Genomic DNA, 23,073 nt, shown 5'->3' on the forward strand with positions numbered 1-23,073 from the left:
CGAAATATCAAGTGAGGAGGGAATGGATGAAAGGCAAAGACCTCTAATCAATACTAAATACTATATTTCCAAAACCAAACAAAAATACTTCATCTGTACATAATATAGTACGTATGAGTTCAAACTGGATCAGCAGTTTATTTTCCTTGTCCTAAGACTCTCAGTCTTTGCCAAAGCCTACCTTGGAATAACACAGAAAAGTCTTTAATTGATCCCAATCTCTTTGTTCTCCTCCATGAACCTGGAGAAGGGGCGGCTGCCCCCGACCTCCAGACCAGCCTTCTCCATGCCCATCATGGAAGGGCTGCTGCCGGGGTGCAACCGGTCCATTCCTCTGGGCATGGCGCCCAGTGAGGTGATCCCCGTGCCTCCCAGGCTGACAGGCAGCTGGGAGATGCCTCCGTTCTGGATCACAGAGATCTCGTTGTTCTTCATGGCCAGGCCGTTGGTGATGGCGGCCGCGTACTGGTTCCAGAAGCCCGGGTCCACGTTCATGGCCCGAGCCGCCAGATCCTTCTGGAACATCTCGCTGAACTTCATGGCGTCCCCGCCCAGCAGGGCCATGGGGTTCTCCACAGACAGGCGCCGACCCCTACGGGCCGGAGCATTGTTCCACATGTGTGTGCCCATGTGAACCTACAAGAAAAAGACAAAGAAAGGGCGAAAAATAAGTCGTGGGAGCCTGAGCTTAATGCATCACAGAGTAAATCCCAGCAAACATTTCACTGATGGCAATGTGCAAGAGAATGCTGAATTTGAATGTCAAACCAAGCAAGCACACATTTTTCAGAGTATGAAATTATCAGGCAATAAAAATTCATAGTAAACTAAATTTGCTGGGATGTTTTAAACACAATCAGTTTTCTTTGGGTTATGTAGATCCAGTGACTCTGGGCATACGTATGTTTTATACAAAACTGAACTGAATAAGGAGGAAAAAATATATTTACTCAAAAATAGATTTGAAATGTTTTTAGTTATAAATGCCAAGTATTTTGTCTTTTACTTTTGTTATTTCTTGTGGGGGAGAAACAGTCAAAATAGAGAGAGGGGGGGGGGGGGGGTGACGTGCTACAAAGCAGCCTCAGATTTGACCACAGAGGGTCACAGCTCACAGTTACATGATATGCACCTTAGCCATTAGGATGCACCAGGTTATATCAAGCTGGCTCCTACCTTCAGATTGCCCTTAGTGGTGAAAGCCCTTCCACAAATTGAGCAGCCGAAAGGTTTCTCCCCTGTATGTGTACGCTCATGGATCTGCAGGGCGCTGGCTGAGGAGAAGTTCTTCCCACAGGAGTGGCAGTTGTGCTGCTTAGGGGTGCGGCGGGGAGGTGGGGGGGCCAGCATGGGGGTGATGCTGGGGCTCATGGTGGTCTGGGGTGCCGCAGCAGGAACCTGGATGCCCAGTGGCAGGTGAGAGTTGTCGCTCAGGGACATTGACTTGCCGTGTCCATTCATTTCCATCTTGATCATGTTGGATGCAGTGCTGGCCAAATTAGGAGTACTCAGGCCTGGAAGAAAAGAGTTAATATTAGAAATCTGAAATGTTAAAGAAGGTGCACTAGCCTAGGCAACTTTCCATGTTAGTGTTTCCAAAAGGCAGTGAGGTAACTGCTTGAATTTTGCAGACTTCAAAACGCTGAAATGTAACATTGTGTCAAAAAAAATGACATGCATCTTAATTTTGTATTTTGCTTCATTTAGCTTTGATTCATCACTTCCTGAGGGCAGAGAAGATTTCCCACCGGTGTACAGTATATACCCACCACAAGAAATTAATTTAGACAGAGTGGATGTACGGTATCTCAATTAGATGGGACGTTCTTTTATATTGTAGCCCTACTTGATTTAATTTAATAAGACTCTCTCTCTCTCTTTTGTATACAAATATGTGAATAATATTTAGGTTATTCACAAGAGGCAGTGCGCACCAGGTGGTCACTAACTGTGTGTGTGTGTGTGTGTGTGTGTGTGTGTGTGTGTGTGTGTGTGTGTGTGTGTGTGTGTGTGTGTATGTATGTATGTATATATATATATATATATATATATATATATATATATATGAGTACAGCTTTAAATTGTTTGCAAGCAACTAATCTCACAGCTAACATTAATATTACATGATGCTGTCTTGTGGGGGGGGGGTATGATATTGTGATATTGTTACCTTCACAACATTGCAATTTTACATGACATGCATTCCATTTTATTCAAATGTTATGTAATGGTAGATTGTTCTGGTGTGTGGCTTAAAGGTCAGGTGATTTTGCACATACACACCTCTGTCTCTATTTAGAAACAGCATATTGAAGTGGCTCTCCTCCTTGATGAAGTGTCTGGCAGGCTGAGTGGCAGTCAGGTCAAGGGCCCCAGTGCCTTCAGATGCAGAATGTGGGGAGGGGGTCTCTGATTTCTCCGACTTCACCGTTGCCAGGCCAGCTGTATTGTTCTCATGTCCTTCCCCAGCTGTCACGGCACTGCTGCTGTTATTGTTGTTGAGTGTGGTAGGGGACTTGGAGCGCTGGCTCTCAGTGTGGCTGTGAGCTGGGGATAAATGCTGCATGGAACCAGAGGACTCAGACAGGGCCGGGCTCCCCAAGCTTTGACCTTCGACATCCCCCACCACAGACAGAGAATCATTGGTAAAGAAATCACTTTCCCCTCCGAAGCTGCTGCCGTTCTGCGTGGGCCTCTGACCAAATGAACGGGTCATGTTGACGGTGGAGTCAATCATCTTCATCTGGTTCTCCAAGGCAGCAATGCTGGAGATGACAGAGGTCGGTGGGGAGCTCCCAGGTGAATATGGTTTAGATGGGTCCATTTCTCCTTCTTTCAGGTCAGCCTCATCCTCCATAGCCTGCTCCATTTCATCCAGAAGGTCATCATCATAGTTGCTCATTGCATCCAAGCCATTCTCATCAAAGGAGAGGTCGTTGTCCATCTCCTGGAGGCTTTCAGGCAGCGGGGTGTTGGGGATCTGCCCTCCCATGTGCATACGGATGTGCTGCTGCAGCACAACGGCATTGGTGAACTTCTTCTGGCAGATAGGGCAAGAGTGCTGAACACGGAGTGGGGGTTTTGACCTATGGACACCGAAGTGAGTTTTCAGGTTTCCCTTGGTGGTGAATGCCCGCCCACAGATCTTGCATTTGAAAGGCCTCTCGCCAGTGTGGATGCGGTAGTGCATCTTGAGAGCACTCTGGCAGCTCAGAACACGATGGCAGATGACACACTGGTTAGGGTCAGTCATCTTCTTGTCAATGTTCTCTACAAGTTGCTGCAACTTTGAGGTCTCCGATGTTTGCATAGAGTCTAGGAGGCCGCCAAAGGGAAACTTGGCCTTGAACTGGTCCGAGAGCATGGGGAGAACAGGATGGGAGACAGGGCTGGGGGCAGTGATGGGTTCAGTGAGCTGGCCACTGCTGGTGGATGTGGCGGAGGTGACAGCGGTGGAAAGGACCACTTGAGTGACTGTAGCTGTGGTGGGGGTGTTGTCCCCCGGCCTAGTGGAGCAGTTTGTGGGCAGGTGAACACCCTCGGGTTTCAAGAGAGGCGGTGGGTCGCTCCCTAAGTCGGGTTTCGGGGAGGGTGAAGTAGTGGTCATGCCAGAGTCAGTGAGAATATTAGGGGACAGAGACGCACACTCGCTCAAGGGTGGAGACGGCCTCTGAGGGGATCTGCTGAGTGGGGTGAGGCTTGGAGACTCACCAAAACCTCCCATCATGCTTGGCAATGTGGGAGGGAGCTGGAGCCCGAGTGAAGTGGGGACGGTTGGGAGGACGGGCTTGCTGTCTAGCCATGTGGTCACAGGCTTCTCTGGGGGCAGAGACATGCCATATGGGATGCCTGAGCTGGTGGGCACATTGTCCAGGTACTCTGGCACAGGGTAGGGGTTCATCTGAATATGTGGGTATTTCTCTTTGTGCCTCTGGAAATGGACTTTCAGATTCCCCTTGGTCGAGAAACGGTTACCACATATGTTGCATTTGAAGGGCCTCTCTCCAGTGTGGGAACGCAGGTGGATCTGCAGGGCGCTGTCACTGCCAAACACCTTGGCACAGAACCTGCACTTATGCTTGAAGAAGGGGTCCTCAGAGCTGGGCTTAGTGTCAAATACAGATACATTGGGGGGCTTCCCCTTGCGGTGCTTCATCAGAGCAGCCAGGGGGTCCAGAGCATTGGCTGTGGCTGCTATGCTGGCTAATGGGTTGGGGAAGATGACGCTGCTGGGCGAACTGTGAGGTATCAGCGGTAGACTGGAGGCAGAGCTCAGGAGGCTGCTGTGGCTTAACGATGGAGGGGTGGTGGAGTTCCTGGAAAGGGCTGAGCTGCTGTTGATGCCACCACCTCCTGTTATACTACTACTACTGCTATTGTTGTTGTTTGTGACTATTGAGGATGAGCAGGGGGGCAGTAGAGATGACAGTCCAGAGCCACTGGGTGGGGGGAACACCGAATTAGTTGAGGATGTGTTGGGGATTGAAGAGTTAGACTGCTGACTGCCACTTTGTGGTGGCTGAGAGAGAGGCCCATCTATTGCTGAGGTCAGAGGTGAAGGGCCTTGACCATTGAGAGTGGCCGGCAACCTAATAGGCAGCTGATGGACCGGAGGAGTGATGAAGTTGTGTAGCTGAAGCTGGACAGGTACAGGGGCGACATATGAGGACGGCGCCCCCTGGGGTCCAGCAGCAGCGCTGTGATGGGTGTGGTGGTTGAGAGCCGGCTGGGAGGCAGACTGCCTGTTCATCAGAGCCACTTGACTGCGTATTTGTTCTATCAGCTGCAGTTGGTGTATCTGCTGCTGCTGGAGGGCCATCAGCTGGTCCAGGATCATGGGAATGGCCATGGTGGAGACCCCACTGCCCACCGCTGCCCTCACACTCTGCGAAAACTGGGCCACTGCAACCCGGGTGCCATGCAGTGTCTCCAGGGTAACGTTGGTGCTCGGCATGGTGTAGCTTGGAACAGTGGAGGGTGCGACATCGCTGAGCTGAGGTAGGGAGCCGTCAGGCTCAGGGGAGGGTGCATCTCTCTCCTCAGGATCCAGAGTTTTTTCAGGAGAAAGCTCCAGCTCCATCGGCTCTTCGTCCTTCTCCAAGGCAAGGACCCCATCCAAGCTTGCCATGTCCGGGACCTCATCCCCCTCACCCGCAGGGCTGTGGTTGCCCTCTCTAGGGTCCTCGCTGTCGGCCTGCTCACTGGAGCAGCTGGGTACAGGGGAGGGCTCTGTAGGGTACTCCTGGGAGGAGTTAGGTGTACCCTCATTCTCATTCACTATGAGCACCAGTGGATTCTTGGTGCAGCTCTTTAAATGTTCACAGAAGTCTGACCACTTGAAGAATTCAGCGCAACACTTCTCACACACATGGGTCTCCTCGCTGCCGCTGCGGCTCTCGTTCCCACTGTCGGCATCCTCCAGCACATCACCACGGGCTGGCGGGAGGGGGAGGGGAGTTGGAAGGGGAGAGGGAGAGAGGGAGGGGGGAGAAAAAAGAATTAATGAATAAATAATCAATAAAGAATCCACACATATTTTGCAGTGCAGTGCTGCAAAGATTTAACCTCTGTTTTTTCTCTCTTTTAACATAACCAAAATCAATATTCTTTTTTATTTTTTTTACTCTGAACAAATTGCCCTAGTTCACCAATTCTCAAGACCCAGTTTTGCGCATTCTCACCCTCTCCATAGAGCCAGCTAATAATTTTCTTTGTGCAATCCATCAAATTATGAGGGCCTATCAATTGTGGATACTGCCGCTTAATGAAATTCCATAGAACCTATTGATTTCCAATATTTCATACAATTCACACCTGCCTCATCTGTTGGGTACAAATCAGGTCTTTGATGGCCCCACTAGGATTCCCCTCTGCTATCAAGCCCAGTCATTTCCACCTGAATTTCAAATGCCTGGGCCTTTTCATTTAGCATTGCTAAAGTAATACTTAAGCCCTGAAACTAGAAACAAGGGAGTCGGGTGTGAGGAAGATTATGCTGTAAAAAATAAGTCAGAAATCTGTTGAATCCATTGCTCTCATATATTTGCTGCACCGTTCAACGTTAAATTTGTCCATTCATGCAAATAAACTAGTGCGACCAAAATACATATATCATAGAAAATTGGCCCCTTGCAGACTTCTGTTGAAATGCAAAACATTTCCTTTCAATTAAGAAATACTCAACTTTGCTTGGGTCTCTCACTTTCTCTCATGCTCTCTGAAATAAGATGCAACAAATGACATGCTAGTACCATGGCAGCAAAGTCTCTGATTAGTTACACATGTTTAATCACTTTTGTAGGAAGCCACTTCCTCTTCCACATGCCACCATCAAGAGCCAAACAAGCCCACATGAGCCCTGAACATGGACCTCATTCACACCTGATCAAAACCATAAAAATGTCCCTCCTTCGTATGTTTATTTTATTTTGTGTTCAAGCGTATGCATAGTGTGTGTGTGTGTGTGTGTGTGTGTGTGTGTGTGTGTGTGTGTGTGTGTGTGTGTGTGCGCGCACGCACGCACGGTCATATCCCTTCCAGTAGAAGTAAGAAGTGTGCTCAATCAACTCCACATACAAACACTTGATTTCAGAGCAGTCTGTTCAACGAATACTCAGACTAGTACTTTTAGAAAAAAAGTAAAAATAAAACTTGCTGTTTTTTCCCCCTTTTACGGTGCTTTAAGTCACGACCCACTTATTTTGCGTGGTTTGGTCATTTTACTCCAAGCATTTGTTCTATCCACAGCATCTCTACAGATAGCAATTTTGCTTGCATACATTACTGTAATCATCCTTTCATATTACAGCAATACTGTACATGAGCCTATTCAGAGAAGAAAATATGTGGGACGACTTTAGGCAATTTAATGAAGCAGACAATATTGGATAGGATGGCTTGGAAAACAAACGAAGCAGACGTAAAAAAAAAAAACAGGGGAAGTTGGTATCTCTTGGTTGAGCTCAGTTAATAGTGTAATAGGTATTTTGCATGTATATGGCGGCATCAAATCTGAAAAGAGCAAAAAGAAGCCTGCCTGAGTAAAGGAACACTCCCATCGGTGAAAAACAAATAGACCTGTCCTACTTTGCTGCATTAGTTATCCTGCCTGCAATGCAATCAGCTAAGCACTGCCGTCACAAATCATAAGAAAGTGCAACTCATCCAATAAGCTTGACCTGCCTGAGCTAGAAGAGTAAAAGACATAGAAAGAGAGATGGAGAATGGCATTATCTCCCTTCAAAATACATCAGAGAGACGGCACTCGTTCGTTCAACATGAAAGATCTCATGATGTCTGGAAGTGAGTAAGCTTGAGCTCCATGCAATGCTCAAGCTCTTTTTACAGGATCCAAAGAGCAAGCCATGGCGTGGCAGACGTGAAGCCTTCATGGCGATTACGGTGACTCGTTGGTGTAGGAATTCATCAGCATTCCTGTCATTTCTGGCCAATGGGGGCATGTGCTAATATACCATCAGATGGTGTCTTTAACTCAATTAATAATAAACAGAAAGGCTTTGGAAGGTCTCTCGGCTCTCACCCCTGCTGGGGGCAGCGACCACACTGCTGCATATTATTTGATTTCATCCTGTATGTCAACCAAAAGCAATAAGTTCAGATAGAAAAAAGGTCTGATAAGATTAAGGATTAAAAAGAGAAATACGGTATTACATCTGGTACATTTCCAAAGGATTTGTTTCCCTCATACCTTGAATTTGGTGACATCTTTGTTCAAATTATTGGCACAAGATGCTTTGTCACATTATTCACTTTGCAATTTATGACTTCTGTTCTGTATGTCACCTCTCCTCTTTCTTATGTCTTTAGGCACTATAGACTGTCAACTCAATAAAGCAGAAATACCATAAATATAATAAATAAATGTAATTTCTGGAATTGCTGCTATCACTTAACAAAAAAAAAATGCCAAAATTGAAATAAAAACAACAAATAAAAAACAACACGCGAAAAGGAGCAAGTGCCTTGAAAAGTCAGCGACACGTGACAGCAAGCTAAAAATCTCCTTAGCCAAGCAGCAGAGGGCAGAACTCATTTCCATAATTGGGGGTTGAAAGGTCAACACAAATGAGTAGGCATTGTGTTGAGCTGATTAGTTATTAGAATGGTATTACTGTCAATCTCTTTTATTCATTCATACAATTACAAGTGGGGGCATTTGTATGCCTGGACCTCATTCACATACACAATGACACGCCCGCGCGCGCACGCACGCACACACACACACACACACACGCACGCACGCACGCATGCAGGCACGCACGCAGGCACGCACGCAGGCACCCCCCCCCCCCCACACACACACACACACACACACACAAACAGAGAGATTTTTGTAGCCAACGCAGTGTAAAAATGGCTTGCAGTTACACATTAACTTAATTTTTATATAGTTTGTACAGGCCTACCTTGTGAAATTTACACTGTGGGATTTTATACAATTTGTCTGACAATAAATAAAACACTAAATGTGTTTGCACCCATTTTAGAATTAAATAATTTAAAACAATTCTGTAAAATTGAAAATGTCTGTTAAACATGATAAACATATTTCCCATCTGAAATGGTCAGTTTCTTTAACTGCATGTCACTATTGGCAAAGTGATATCCTGAAGAATTTTATTAATTTAATTTTGCAACTGTGATAATTCTGATTAATTCAAAAACAGCACATTGCCTCTTTGAAAAGATTGAAAAAAGTATCTGCAAAAATATCAGGCTGCTAACACATAATTTTGCACTCTGACTGGCTGACTAAGAATTGTAGAATCCTGGACTGTGTGGAATGAATGAATCAGATACAGGGTTTTGTTGTGGTTTTTGACAAACAGTTTAGTATATCACTACAATTATAGGTTTTACGCGACATGAAATGCAAGATAACAACTCATGTTTCTAGAGAAAATGCTGTACATGTTTATGATTGCATTCACACTAGTCCTGAAACAGTGCCATTGTGTTGTGCTTGTGAAGGCGACATTTTGTGGTTGTGTGTGTGTGTGTGTGTGTGTGTGTGTGTGTGTGTGTGTGTGTGTGTGTGTGTGTGTGTGTGTGTGTGTGAGAGAGAGAGAGAGAGAGAGAGAGAGAGAGAGAGAGAATGGGAGGGGGTATTGATTTTCCTATAGCATGAGAAAGGAAGGGATGAAAAAAAAATCCAATCCGTTCTTCATTCCTTTAAGAGTCTTCATTTACTCAGATGCAAATATTAAGCTGAACGCAGTCAATAGGGGGATTGTAGACGTTGAATCTGTGTGTCCGCTATCTTGCTCAGCAATCTTTGGCATGCTAACTGAAACCGCTAATCTGACATATTATATCAGATGAGCTATTCATGCTTTCCACCGATTCTGTGAAAGCCACAGAGCCGTGCATTGAGCAGAGCATTGTGCAATTACAAATTCTCTCATTCTTAACAATTTCCAGATTCACTTTAAGGATACAAACACAGCACGCGCCTAATGACACTGATAACATTTACAGTACGGTGAGGTAAAAATCTGCATTTAGCTCACGAATAAAAGGTGCATGATTTCATTTTGTGGGGTAAATTTCGACAATTCACAGCTTCAAGGCCTCTTCTTTGTCATACTCTGATATTGTACGTTTAATTTACATACAACTAGGCAGTTGGAAGGGAATAGCGCCTGCAGTTACAGCCTTCCTAGAACCGCCCATCTCTCTGTCCCTTTAAAATGCATTCTTTTCAAGCATCTGAGGATAGCTTAGGACCCTTAAAGAGAGATGCATCACTGTAGGTCCAGGCAGACCGAGCTGCAGAGAGGGGGGCAGAGGAGCAGGGCAAATAAGGAGGCCTGCTAGGTTCAACAATGTTGGAATTCCTGTAGCAATTACTTTTCTCTATTGTATCCTTTTTCACTATCTTTACTCTCCCCCCTCCTCCGCTTTCCTCATAGAGACATTCACTCCGCCTGCTGTAATGGAGTAGTAGTGCTTTTATTTTTGACTTTATGTTTTGACTGATGTATTGCACTTTGCTACATTTTAAATCATGTGCCACAGAGAATTTACTCCATAATGACTGGATCAATCAGAAGATGAGGAGAATAATCTGTTTTGAATGTTTTGAGCATATTTTGAATAAACTACATTTTATGTTTACTCAAGATGTGTACACCAGCAATTCTTTTTTTTACTCAACTAAAATGTCAGCAAAGTTACAGTGCTTCCACTTGAGTTGGGAAATGTTTACTGGCCTGTCTGCCCCTGGAGATGTATCTTTTGCATATTTCTGCACTTACTCATCCTTCTAAAATCACAATGAGTTGAGTGCAGCATAGTGACATTTGTTTTCTGATATTCACTAGACAGTATTGTCTCTAGGAACACGTAGCTTCTGATATTCACTAGACAGTGTTGTCTCTAGGAACACGTAGCTTCTGATATTCACTAGACAGTGTTGTCTCTAGGAACACGTAGCTTCTGATATTCACTAGACAGTGTTGTCTCTAGGAACACGTATCTTCTGATATTCACTAGACAGTGATGTCTCTAGGAACACGTAGCTTCTGATATTCACTAGACAGTGTTGTCTCTAGGAACACGTAGCTTCTGATATTCACTAGACAGTGTTGTCTCTAGGAACACGTAGCTTCTGATATTCACTAGACAGTGTTGTCTCTAGGAACACGTAGCTTCTGATATTCACTAGACAGTGTTGTCTCTAGGAACACGTATCTTCTGATATTCACTAGACAGTGATGTCTCTATGAACACGTATCTATGATATTCACTAGACAGTGTTGTCTCTATGAACACGTATCTGCACAGATGAAGCCATGCGTCCTGAGAGCTGCAGAGGGTGGGAGCTCTGTGTGTGTCTCATCGGGCCGGTCAGCCCACTGCAGAGTGGTACAGTCATATCTGCACTAACAGAGAGGCCTTTGTCATCGCCTGCAGATGTGGAGTAGCCAAAACATTAACGATTTGTTTGTGTAAGCATTCGCAATACAGTATTCAATGACGGCACTCTCTGTCCAGATGACTGGGTCACCCGTCAAGATGGCAGCGTCTTCTCTCTCACTCTGGATCTGTTTTGAAAAAAGAGCTTGAGATGAGGAGGAGGCTTTAGGATCTAACTTAGGCCTACAGCCAGCCTTAGCATACCAAGTGTGAAGATGGATTCTGCCTGCAAAATATATTTGCTAGAAATAATTTTGAATTTAGATGTAAAAGGACTTGAAATATCCTGGATTGTCCCTCCATGAACAACTTCCTGTACAAGCCAGTGTTTATGCATTTTCAGAATCACGCAAGGAAATAGCACTTATAACTATCCTCCTTCAGTTGATGGCCTGTTGGCCTTCTGTTATTGCCCCCAAAGCCACTGGCCTTCTACTGTTAAATAGTCCTTCCCCCGCCCCGCTCTCCTCTCTGCTCCTCTCTCTCAATAGGGACGCTATCTTGTTCCTGTGTGTTTGCAGTGCTGTGTAGTAATTAAGAGACAGCCATATTTGAGGGCCTTCTTGAAGACATCTTTGGCATGGCTATGTGGGTGGTCCAGAGGGCTGCAGCCAATGGTGAGAGAACGGATTAAAACAAAAGCCAAACAAAGCCCCACTGGAGGGGAAGTGGGGAACAAACATGTTGTCACTGTTAGCAAGGACTTTCTCACTATATATATCTTGTTTGCACCTCATAATTCTATCCATTCCTGCCTTGAAACCCTCCCATGTTTTCGGCACAAGTCTTAGAGGGGGAAAAAGCAGTTTCACTTTGAGGTGATTCAACATTGTGACGGTGTGTGAGGATTCAGAAACACTTTAAAATCGAATAGATGTTGATAGGACGGCTGCAATAACGTTGTAAATACAGCACAAAAATGACATCTGAGATGAGATCCTGCTGCTACCTGCATCTTAAATATCTTTCTGATTTCAGCTCTCAAAAACAGTTTCTAAAGCTCTTTTAATAGTTGTTTTTGTTTGTGCCACAATATTGTGAAAATGTCCTTGTTTGGGCTGACATTGGACTTGGCCACATGCCTTATTGTGGGTCTTAACAGGTGAAATTCCATCAAATCTCTTTCGCTGTTCACATGGTGAGCTCTTCTCCTGTTTGAGGGTGTAAGCACACACGATGGAGGCTGTGAGTGTGTTGGTTCGGCGACAGCATGCAGAAGCTACAGTGTGAATGTTCACACAGAAAAACACACACACACACACCTTCAAAGAGACTAGAGATGCAGAGGAAGCAGTGGTGAGATGAACAGCCCGTGGCTGTTAACACTTTCTAGGACACGGGTAAGCCGTGCCACCAAGGTCAACGGCACACATGTACTAATTGTGCAAGCAGCTTGACTTGTAGCAGCAGGACCTGGCTGCACGGGCTAGGCAAAGGTTAAGTCAGCAAGCTCTATAAAAGCACTCCTAAGCAGCCACCCCCTCCCTTTACCCCCTTCCCCCCATCCCATCCCATCTCCAACCCCCACCTCACCGGGGGGGCAAGTAGCAGGGAGGCCTGAGGGGGCAAGTAGCAGGGAGGCCTGAGGGGGCAAGTAGCAGGGAGGCCTGAGGGGGAGATAGGAGCGAGGCCTGTGGGGGAGATAGGAGGGAGGCCTGTGGGGGAGATAGGAGGGAGGCCTGTGGGGGAGATAGGAGGGAGGTGGTATGCCAGATGAGGGCTTGTTGGCACTGCATGCTATTTCCCCCCGTCTTTTCAGGGATGCAGCATGCACAAAAAGAGTCTTTTACGGAGCTGCACTGGACAACAATATGCTCAAATAAAGCTCGATTCAACTTGAGGATTTAGAAATAACTCCTCCAGCCTCACTGAACATATGAGGTGGACTAAAGCTGACACTGTGGCTATGGTTTGTGGTGAATATGCCATACCATAGCACCCTCACCCTCTGGATATTTACTTACATGAGGACTATTTTCATATAAAAAAAAATAACAAGAAAAAAATGCTACCAGAATACCATGTGTGTCCGTGCTTGCTGTTGGTCCTTTCTGCTTTTACAGCAGAGGACAGATTCTATGTCTAAATCAAGCAGCGACTGACGATTGGAACCTTTTCAAATCCTTCAACATAATATGCAATGATTTGTCACGGCAAGTGATCAATAGTGGCATGGGCTCTGCACCGCAGCAATAGGCGGCGAAGAATCTGATCATGCTGAAATGATCCACTGATAGAATGACATTTGTAGCCCGGCTGTAAGGTAGCTTTGGATGCTATTTATTTAAGTGGCGTGTGTGGGCTACTGTCCTCCGCCGAACGCTTGGGATTGTTTCACTGCAACGTCTGTCCTGAAAACAAGCAAGCCAGTATTCTGCTCCAACAAGGATATAGGCACCGACTGGCCTGAGCATTCCACCTCCCCTTCCAGTGTTCAGCAGAGTGACATAGGCAGCACGCAGTCGCCCGGGCTGTGCGTGTGAGTGTGTGTGAGTGTATGTGAGTGTGTGTGAGTGTATGTGAGTGTGTGTGTGTATTCATTAAAAACTACATGGATACCTCGTTCCATGTCTGAAAGCTTGTGTATCTATATGAAGGATATGTGGAGTGTGTGTTCAAATGGAGGAAAAGGGAGGCAAGACAAGGATGTGTGCGGATTTTCCTGAATTTGCTAATTTACACTCTTGGCAGATTTGTCTTCAGCGCATTTTCTGTTTAAAAAAAAAAATATATATATATATATATATATATATATATATATATATATATATATATATATATATATATATATATATATATATATGTTTTAATTAAAGGCTGCCTTGTTTAAATTATCCAAATGTGAGATTTTAAAACAGTAATGGAATTTTCATTTCAATATTCCGACAGGAGAGCAACCTGATGGCCATCTCCTCTCTTTGACCGAAAGCTGGGAGAGTTGACCTCAGCATCAGAACATCAGACAGCATGTTTATTTGGAAAAAGCCATTGGCCTGATACTGGAGGTGCATCAAGGAGATTGAACAGAGCCAAGAGTCATCAGTGTGATTCCTCCTCACACCAACATCTCCTCATGCAAAGACAGCTGCTCCCTAGAGATTACATCACACATATTCTAAAGAAGCCTGCTGTGTGTGTGTGTGTGTGTGTGTGTGTGTGTGTGTGTGTGTGTGTGTGTGTGTGTGTGTGTGTGTGTGTGTGTGTGTGTGCGCACGCGCGCGCTTGTGTGTGTGTGTGTGTGTGTGTGTGTTGGCCAACGTGGGTCAAGATATCAAAGGTATGAATAATGGCATGCAGTGATTTGTTAGCATGCCAGGCTTGGAAACTCAACAAGAGATGCTCTTCTCGGTTTAACAAAAAAAAGATGCTTCCTCATCAGAAGAAGACTTACTTCATAAAGATGATGACATTAAAAGGGGGCAATACAGAAAATACAAATTAATACTTGTAGCCTAAAACTGCATGAAGTCATTGGTAAAGGTTTTTTATCTTATTTTATTTCAGGGGCACAAAAAAGCCAAAATTGTTTCTCCTGAATCCTCAGAAAAAAATATTAATATGTTCTATGTTCATTATGATATGCATATTAAATAAATGACGCCAATTAAAAAATACCGAATTTGACAATCAGTGAATTGAAAACAGCGACAGACTTCTGCAGAGGGACAATAATCTTTCCGGAGTAATTGAGCTAGCCTACTCCTATAATTCCTATACTGCATTTTTGGTATAGAGATTTGGCTTGGGCTCAATAATGATGCTTTTATGGCGCAAAAGGCTGAGCAGAGAATAAAAGAGGAGTGAGCCTTTTCCACATGGTGAGGACAAGCCCTGTCAACGGGTCTTGTCGACATTGTGAGCAAAAGGGAACAAATCAAGTGTGGTAAATTTATGTGAGGGAGTAAACAAAAACATTTCCATAACAAAACAAGCCTTCGACCTGCAGCAGGGTCCGCATTTCGCTCGTCGGAGAGCCAGACTGGCACTGAGGGACAACAGCTGCTCATGCAAAAATACAACTTAAAATAAATTAAACGTTTTATAAATTACACTTTTTTTTTTATATAAATCGTAATGCTGTAATTAATTGATTTAGTTATTTATCTTTTGAATTAGGATTTTGAAGTGTTAGAGAGAATAGCCAACGCTTTCCAACTTGTCAAATTGTGTGTGTGCACGCGTGTGGGAGCGTGTGTGTGTAGGCTGTGTGCATGCAAATACATCAAAGTCAGGCGAAGGTTGCAAATCCCCCATTTAGGAAAGAACATTTGCAATAGAAAATGCTGAAATTATTTCACAGCAGGCCTTTCAAATAGGCCTCCGGTATACACACTTATGCCATGAGTTTTCTTATATATGTGACTGCCTGGTGTAAACAATATGTCTTAAATTAATATGCAGGTCTGATATTAATATATGCAAAAAGTCACCTATCTGAAAGCAACACGCATGTCTGAGCGAGATGCAAGTTAAAGTCACTGCAAAGTGAATTTGTGTTCAAAAAGGGAATACACAACAAACAGATTAGCTATTATTATTAATAATAGTTATACTAATTATCATATGCCCAATTAAATATAAACCAATCCACTCCCCTGCAGTTTGACTGACACTTTTAACTGAATAACTGAATCATGATTTGTTTGATCAAAAAATATATATATATATGTATATATATATATATATATATATATATATATATATATATATATATATATATATATATATATATATATATATATATATATATATATATATATATATATATCATATTTCAGTTTAGCAACAACTGAACAGCCTAACCCAAAATGCGTTTTTTTTGTAATTCCATCAAATTAAAATAAACGAAATCATAGCGCTCCACAGCAGCCTATGGAGAAGCAACAACAATAGCCTAAACAACAAAGTAGCCTACCGAGGGGGGGAAAGTTCACTGAAAGAAGTGTAGATATATGGGCTCTCAGCTGATCCAATGCACTCACCATGCTCGGAAATCACCCCGGCTAGAGCGGGCTCCTCGTCCGACTTGAGGTGCTGCGGCTTGGCTTGCTTGCGTCGGGACATGCTGGTGGCGGTGCTGGGGATGCTGCTGCTTTTGCGCTCCGAGATGTCTCTGCGTTTTGCAGATACATCAGCGATGAGCGAATGAAACAACACACACAAAAGTTCGCAAATAGTCTGGCAGCGGAGAAAAAAAAAGGAGAGAGGAAAAAATGATAAATTAGCCGGTGTTGCTGCCGCTGCTGCTGTGCGTGGGATTGCGCATGTCGGTATAATAATTATGATAGTGAATAATGCGTCGCGATTAATGGCACCGTGTGAAGGTGGGGAGGATTGGCTGGAGTCCAGCGGACGCGCATTGGATATGGTAATGAGGGACGGACTAAGCAATTAGCCGCTTCACTCCCAGACTTTATCCGTCTCTTTTCTCTCTTTACTGTCCAGCCTCCTCCAACAACACAACACACCAAAATCTCCCTCGCTACGCCCAGCCAGCACTCAGGGGGGTCTTCAGCGGGGAAGGTCAGCTCTTTTTTCACCTTTTACGAGGCGCACTGCTTCACAAGTGCCGAGGATTCACCGCGTTTCTTCACGTTTATCTCTCTCTACTCATCATTACCGTGACCTTTACCATTCCTCTTTTACCTCAGAACTTCTTCTCGTAATGTGTTTCTCGATATCTTGGCTCAGTTCTCCTACTTTTCTTTCTCGAGATAACTTTTTGTCCCGTGGTTGAATAGTGTACCTCCTCTTGACTTGGATTGTGGCTCAAGTGCGGCGATATTCACAGTCTGTGGTGTTTGAGGGCTTTGAAGTTTTCTTGATGGACACCTCTCGAGTAAAGTGTCTGTCGTTTTACTTGGTGCACGGAGACCAACAGCTGGAGAGTGGACGGGGACGAGTAAAGTTCTTGGCAATAGAGATAAGCTGTTCCCACGCTTTTTAATGGCGCAGCTCCGCTCTCCAAAACTTTGACGCGCGTCTTCCGAGAAAGCGGCGCGCCGATTAGCAACAGTCCTTCTGTGACAACTAATGTCGATCTGACCGAAAAGTATCTTGTCCTCAAAAAGAGAGGTTGCTTCAGTGTGGCTGAAACGCAATGAGGTGGACCGCGTCCTCCCTCCCTCCTCCTCCTCTTCTTCGCCGTGTTTTAGCTCCCGGTCGCCTCGGTGCGCTCTCCAAAAGTCGACTTTCTGGATAGTTGGTGGCCAAACACCCACACACCGCTTCTCTTTCAAGCTGAAGCTTCACTCCGTGTCTTCTCTTTGGTCGGCATGCAGGCTCAGCTCGGGGCCAACTTTGAAGTTATCTTCTGGTAGCCTGTGTCGGTGTCTCGGCGCTGGGCATGGCTCCGTGTGTGTGGGGGACTGCGCTGTGTGATGTGAGAGAGTTAAACCCCCAAGCAGAGGTTCAGCCCATTGCTTTCAGCCACCACTAGGATGTACCACACCGTTACTGTTCAATGGATAGTCCTGTGTGAACACCCATATTTGACCTCCCATCATACGATATCTCACAACTCCTATCATCCACCGCCTGTAAAGATAGGCGGTCATATTAATCATGCAGGGTATTTTTCGATATAGGCTACTGTAGGCTATAACGCGATATTGTGGCTACTGGTAGGATTTTCATTTAGCACAATTCCCGGCCACCTTTATGTCAACTTTATTCGGGGTGACGGTCTATTAACATTTACGCACAGCGGTAACGGTTGGAGATTCGCCCCGTGTTGATGCTAATGATAGCCTAATGAATTATTAGACAAATTAAAGTGAATGTTATATGTAGGCCCTGTTTTAAACAATATATAGGCATTGCGTATTCACTTTTAACTGGTGCATAGCCAGGCCTATAGCCTATAGGCTACATGAGTGGTTTTTTTAATATATTGTTTTCTCCAATATTTTTGTGAAAAACGGTGATGTCTGTTCATACGAGCTTCTAACTTCCAATAAACATTACTGCCTTTACTTTTGCAAATTGTCTTTTGTATTACAATGTGGGTGTATCATGGGCTTAGATGGTGGTGGTGGTGCAGCTCATTCTGCAGGCAGCAAAGGCGAGTGGTTTTGGATATAAACAAAATGTGCATCATGTTGCATTGTTGATTTAACCCTTATTTCACATGCAGATTCTTCTCTTTTTTCCATGTTGCAATATATTTTGTCACTCAACTGACTTTTCCCCCAATCACATAATTGTTACTCAATGATTGAATAGGCATTGCAGTTGTTTACTTCCAAACCAAGACATGGTAATTCCTAAATTAATTAGAAACCATTTTATAATGACGGATCCTGAGCTCATTTGGATAGAGCTGCCCCTGTCTCTGTCTCTCTCTCTCTCTCTCCCTCCTCTCTTTTACACCGACTTGTCTATTCCCCTGTGTCCACCACATATGAGAGACAAATCTGTTGACAACAAGGTCGTCCTGTGAGCAAACTTTCTCCCCCCCCCCTCCTTCTTCCATCATCCCTTTAGAAGTTATGTCCAAAAGGCTGTTATTATCTGGTATTAATAGATGCAGCCCCAGGAAGACAAAATCAGCTATTGATAATTGCAAGGAGTATACGGCAGCTACTGTATCGATCGGCGTGTCCTCCACTCCCCTGGTACAGAGAGATAAGGAGACACACTCTTTAGAGCAATATAATTTCTTTTGACCTATCTGCTTGCTACAGACTTATGATGAATAGCCGGAGTGGCTGAAGTCCTTTATCACCAAAGTTACCCCCTTGATATAATATTGATTCTTTATAACTAGCTCGCCACACAAAAATCAAACTGTCCACTTGGCCATCATCATCATCAATATCATCACAAAGGCAGAGGAATGAAGATCCCCTGCGCCTCTAAAGGAGAGCTTTACAATCTCCCCTGTAATCTTTATTCTGCTGATGATGAAAGGAGAGGGGAGAGGAGACCAGGCCACACACACAGAGAGGATGCAGTGACAAACAGCATGGATTTATGGGCAAATGATTCATTTGGTGGTGGGAGACATTTGATTGACGTGTGTTCGCCTCTCTGATTTCAGGCTACAAATCTGAATTAACTCTTGAATCTTACCCTCCCATTATTTTGTGTAGGCTAACTGACCTGTAATGATGGATTTAAAAATGGCGAGGTCAGAAAACTATATTAATTTGGACAGTTGACTGCAGGCTGCATGGCAAAGGCAAATATAAAATAAGTTTCTATTAATTGACTGCAATGAAACCCGAACAATGCATCATGCACGCTCGGTTTGTGATACCCGTATCTGATGCGTGATGCACCTCAGAAATATCCTTTAACCTTTGGAGACGAGGGCTGTTTGCTGCATAGCTGGAGCCATAGAGGCTATTCTCTCCATTCACTGAAAGAGAGGGGAGAGCGCTGCTGCCGGGGAAGAAGAGGAGGGGGCGGGGGAGGAAAGGAGAAACGTGTAATCATCCAAACAACCGTTTTTACCCATTTCAGCCCGTCTGGATCTGTGTCGCAAGGTAAAAGCAAATGCTACTTGGCTGCTAATCTGGCCCTCTGGCTGCATCATACAAGTGACAACTTCCCCTCTGAAGCCTGGCTGCAGTCTACAGTGAGCTGAGCTCCTAGCTGTCACTGCGGATGCCGCGCTGCCGCGCAGGAAGGCCGGACCGTTTGAGAGGAAGACGCTGCTGAGAGGTAGGCTAAGCTAAATAGCATACTCCAGTTTGATCTTTTTTATGCGTCATTGCATTGGATGTAACCAGGCTCTGTCTATCCATCTATCTGTCAGACAGTCTGTGTGTGTGTGTGTGTGTGTGTGTGTGTGTGTGTGTGTGTGTGTGTGTGTGTGTGTGTGTGTGTGTGTGTGTGTGTGTGTGTGTGTGTGTGTGTGTGTGTGTCGTCGGTCTGTCTGTCTGTCTGTCTGTCTGTCTGTCTGTCTGTCTGTCTACTGTGTCTTAAAGTTAATTATTGATGATATCTTCACCCGGGAGGCTGGATACAACAAAAACATTTCTTGCGTGTCCGTATTATAATGGCTGAGATCGATGATTACGCATGGTCCAAAATTGCTTCAGCAGGCAGCAGCCAATCAGCAACTTTGCACTGCCGCAACTGGTGCTGGCTGGGATGCATTTACACACCGCAGGCTACTGTAGCAGCCTATGGCATGGCGCTGAGGCTTTGATCTGCACCAATCAGCGACGAGACATCTTTTTTTCTTGGAAGATTGTGATGACAGTGTCTCTGACGGAGAAAAAAAATCTATGTAATTCCTAATGTATCCTTTGTGGGTTTAGTTCAATATGGTGTTGCTTCTCAACTGGTATCACTAATATAGCCTATAGTGACTTAGTGTGTCAATAGTGAGTTTATAGGACCTTAGGACGAATCAGCTTGATGTCACAATCACCCAGAAATTTGCGGAATCCCATGGCAGTTAACTAGTAGGCCTATGAGTTGTGCCAAACAAACGTTAATATCTCAAAAACTATACATCACATCGCTTAGCCTATATTTTGACATTCTGAATGAGAGCAGAATTAGCTCAAAAGTTTGATGTAGTAATATGCATGTCGTGTTAAAGTTGTGTGAACTGTTGCAGTTTTATAAATGGAAACAGGGTCAGCCAGGCTAGAATCAGACACTCAAGCTCATGCTCCATGATCCTATATTGCCATTTCCACACAGTGAAGTGGTTTGTTTACCAAAATGCTGCTCGGCTGTTCCCTCAAATAGTAGCTACTTTTATAGCATTTATTTTCTTGTATCACCATAATATTCCTATAATATTCTCATAGAGGCTTATAGTGTGTTTATGGTACCCAACTGTGAGTTTATAGTGACCTTTATCACTTTAATATTCCTAATATTCCTATTCCTCATGGGACTTATGGCTTTGCTCTGATATTAGATAGCTTCCTTTTACAATTTATAATAGGATTACATTTTTCCACAAGGATTATGATGGCATAATATGCCCATATAACATAAAGACATAAAGTCGCACACTCAAATTCTCCTCTGCTGTGTTTAATAGTTACACCAACATGTTTCGGCGAATAATGCCTTCGTCAGGGTGTAGTGATATACTTTATAATATGCCCATATGCCATTGTACTCCTTGTAGATCATGAAAGTGCTTGTCTTTATGTATAGCGTCTTTGTCCAGTCTTAGTGTGTGTATTATAAGACACAAGCAGCAGGCTTGTCTGAATTACATGATATAAGAGTTGGTTTTGTTTTGTGAAATGTTTTCTAGGTTTGCACAAGAAATCCATTAGTTGGACATGTAAAACACACACACACACATACATACATGCACGCGCATGCATGTGTGTGCGCACACACACACACACACACACACACACACACACACACAATTTGATACATAATTGTAGACATCATGCATAAGTAATGACTATTGTAGCTGCGACTCTACTAAGTGGCAACAGGCTGTGATCGGAGTGTTTTACTCTCACATTTATCACAGACTCAGAGATATATAGGGCACATTGAAATCTGACACTGTTTGCCCCAGGAACTGTTTTAAACACCAGACACCAGTGAACTGAAGCAGATAGATATTCAGTTATCATATCATGACCCGCGTATCTTGTTTCAAATGAGGCAAGCTGAGATACAATGTGACAGACGGCTTGTATCTGAGATGAGTAAAATTTGATCTGACTGGCCCAATCAAGCCTAATTGAAATGAATTGAATCAACCAATTTCTTCTGCTACTGTAATTAAATTAGTAGCTGGTGTGTAATTGGACATTGAGTTGGCACTCGAGAGGAGATGACAAAATGCTCATTGCTCTTGCTAAAGGAGTATGTGTCAAATTCAGTGTGAAAGGCAGAGTACCAAATGCTAGCCGACACATTGACAAGGCCTCTGCTTTGCCAGAACAGTCGACACCCAGTTGATCTGACTGAGACAGCACTGCCTCATATGAAGGGAAATAATAACATGTCATCTGGACATGAGATACCAGCATGAATGAGTATGAGGATGAGGAGGATGGTGATGTGGTTGAGAATGATTTGGGTATAGGCTATCTTTAGTGCTGGCAGATTGCGTTCAAGTATTAACGTATTGAATGAAGAGCATCATAGTGCAGTGATTCTCAACCCGTTTCCTATCAATGAGCCCTACTTTAGTCCACACGAGAGCCACTGACCCCCATTTGATGATATTTTGTCTCTCAGACCCAAATCTGACAATATTTTGTTTGTTAGATAAAATTGTGTCTGTACTGTAGGCAGAGAGATAGCAGAGAAGCTATGGTCAAAATAGGCAATAAAATAACAAAAATGATCAGGTTTAATAATTCATCAATTTGCTGGGGACCTCCTGGAATGCCCTCACAGACCCCTGGTGGGTGGTTTCCCAGTGGCTCACCTGGTACCACAAAGGCTTAGTCCTTCGCACGGCCGACCCGGGTTAGAATCCGACCCGTGGTCCATTGGCACATGTTATCCCCTCTCTCTATACCCACCTTACATCTGCCTGTCCTGTCAACTAAAGGCAAAATGCGGCTTGTATCTGATATTTATTATAATAATAATAACAATAACAATAACAATAACAATAACAATAACAATAACAACAACAATAATAATAATAATAATAGGGAAAACAATATTAGCAAAGCATCTAACCCTAATAGATACAGATACAGATGTATGTAAGTGTCAGAGCATGCTGATGTGTGAATGTCAAAGCACACCTGGCATATGGCCTGAGCCCACACAGGAAGGGAAGAGGTTTTCCTGCTCCAAGGCCTTGGTCATCTGTGGCTCTAATGTCGTTTCCAAGAACAATGAGCAGAAAAGGCCTAAAGCCGCACTGATGACACTTCATCTCATTGGAATTCCTTGTCAGGTTTGACCTTGGAAAGATATTAGCCACTCGACAAGTGACAGTGTGTGTGTGTGTGTGTGTGTGTGTGTGTGTGTGTGTGTGTGTGTGTGTGTGTGTGTGTGTGTGTGTGTGTGTGTGTGTGTGTGTGTGTGTGTGTGTGCACGCATACTGTATATCTGTTTTCGGTTGAGTGATTGCAAGTTGCCGTGCATGCATCTACACGTGTGTGTGTGTGTGTGTGTGTGTGTGTGTGTGTTTGATTGAATATCTGTGCAAGAAGGTGGATGTGTTTTACAACA

General features: G+C 44.2%; 1 protein-coding gene across 1 annotated transcript; it reads right to left on the bottom strand.

Moving 5' to 3' along the window:
- Positions 1-204: 204 nt before the first annotated feature.
- On the bottom strand, positions 205-16,002 carry sall3a (spalt-like transcription factor 3a; the record flags this gene model as incomplete). Its single annotated transcript, XM_083648334.1, has 4 exons — positions 205-636; positions 1,177-1,514; positions 2,284-5,436; positions 15,921-16,002. 4 exons carry the CDS (start codon positions 16,000-16,002, stop codon positions 205-207), a joined length of 4,005 nt encoding a protein of 1,334 aa, XP_083504460.1.
- Positions 16,003-23,073: the final 7,071 nt, after the last annotated feature.

Source organism: Poromitra crassiceps (genome assembly GCF_964638095.1).
Source record: "Poromitra crassiceps genome assembly, chromosome: 1".
NCBI classification, from domain to species: Eukaryota; Metazoa; Chordata; class Actinopteri; order Beryciformes; family Melamphaidae; genus Poromitra; species Poromitra crassiceps.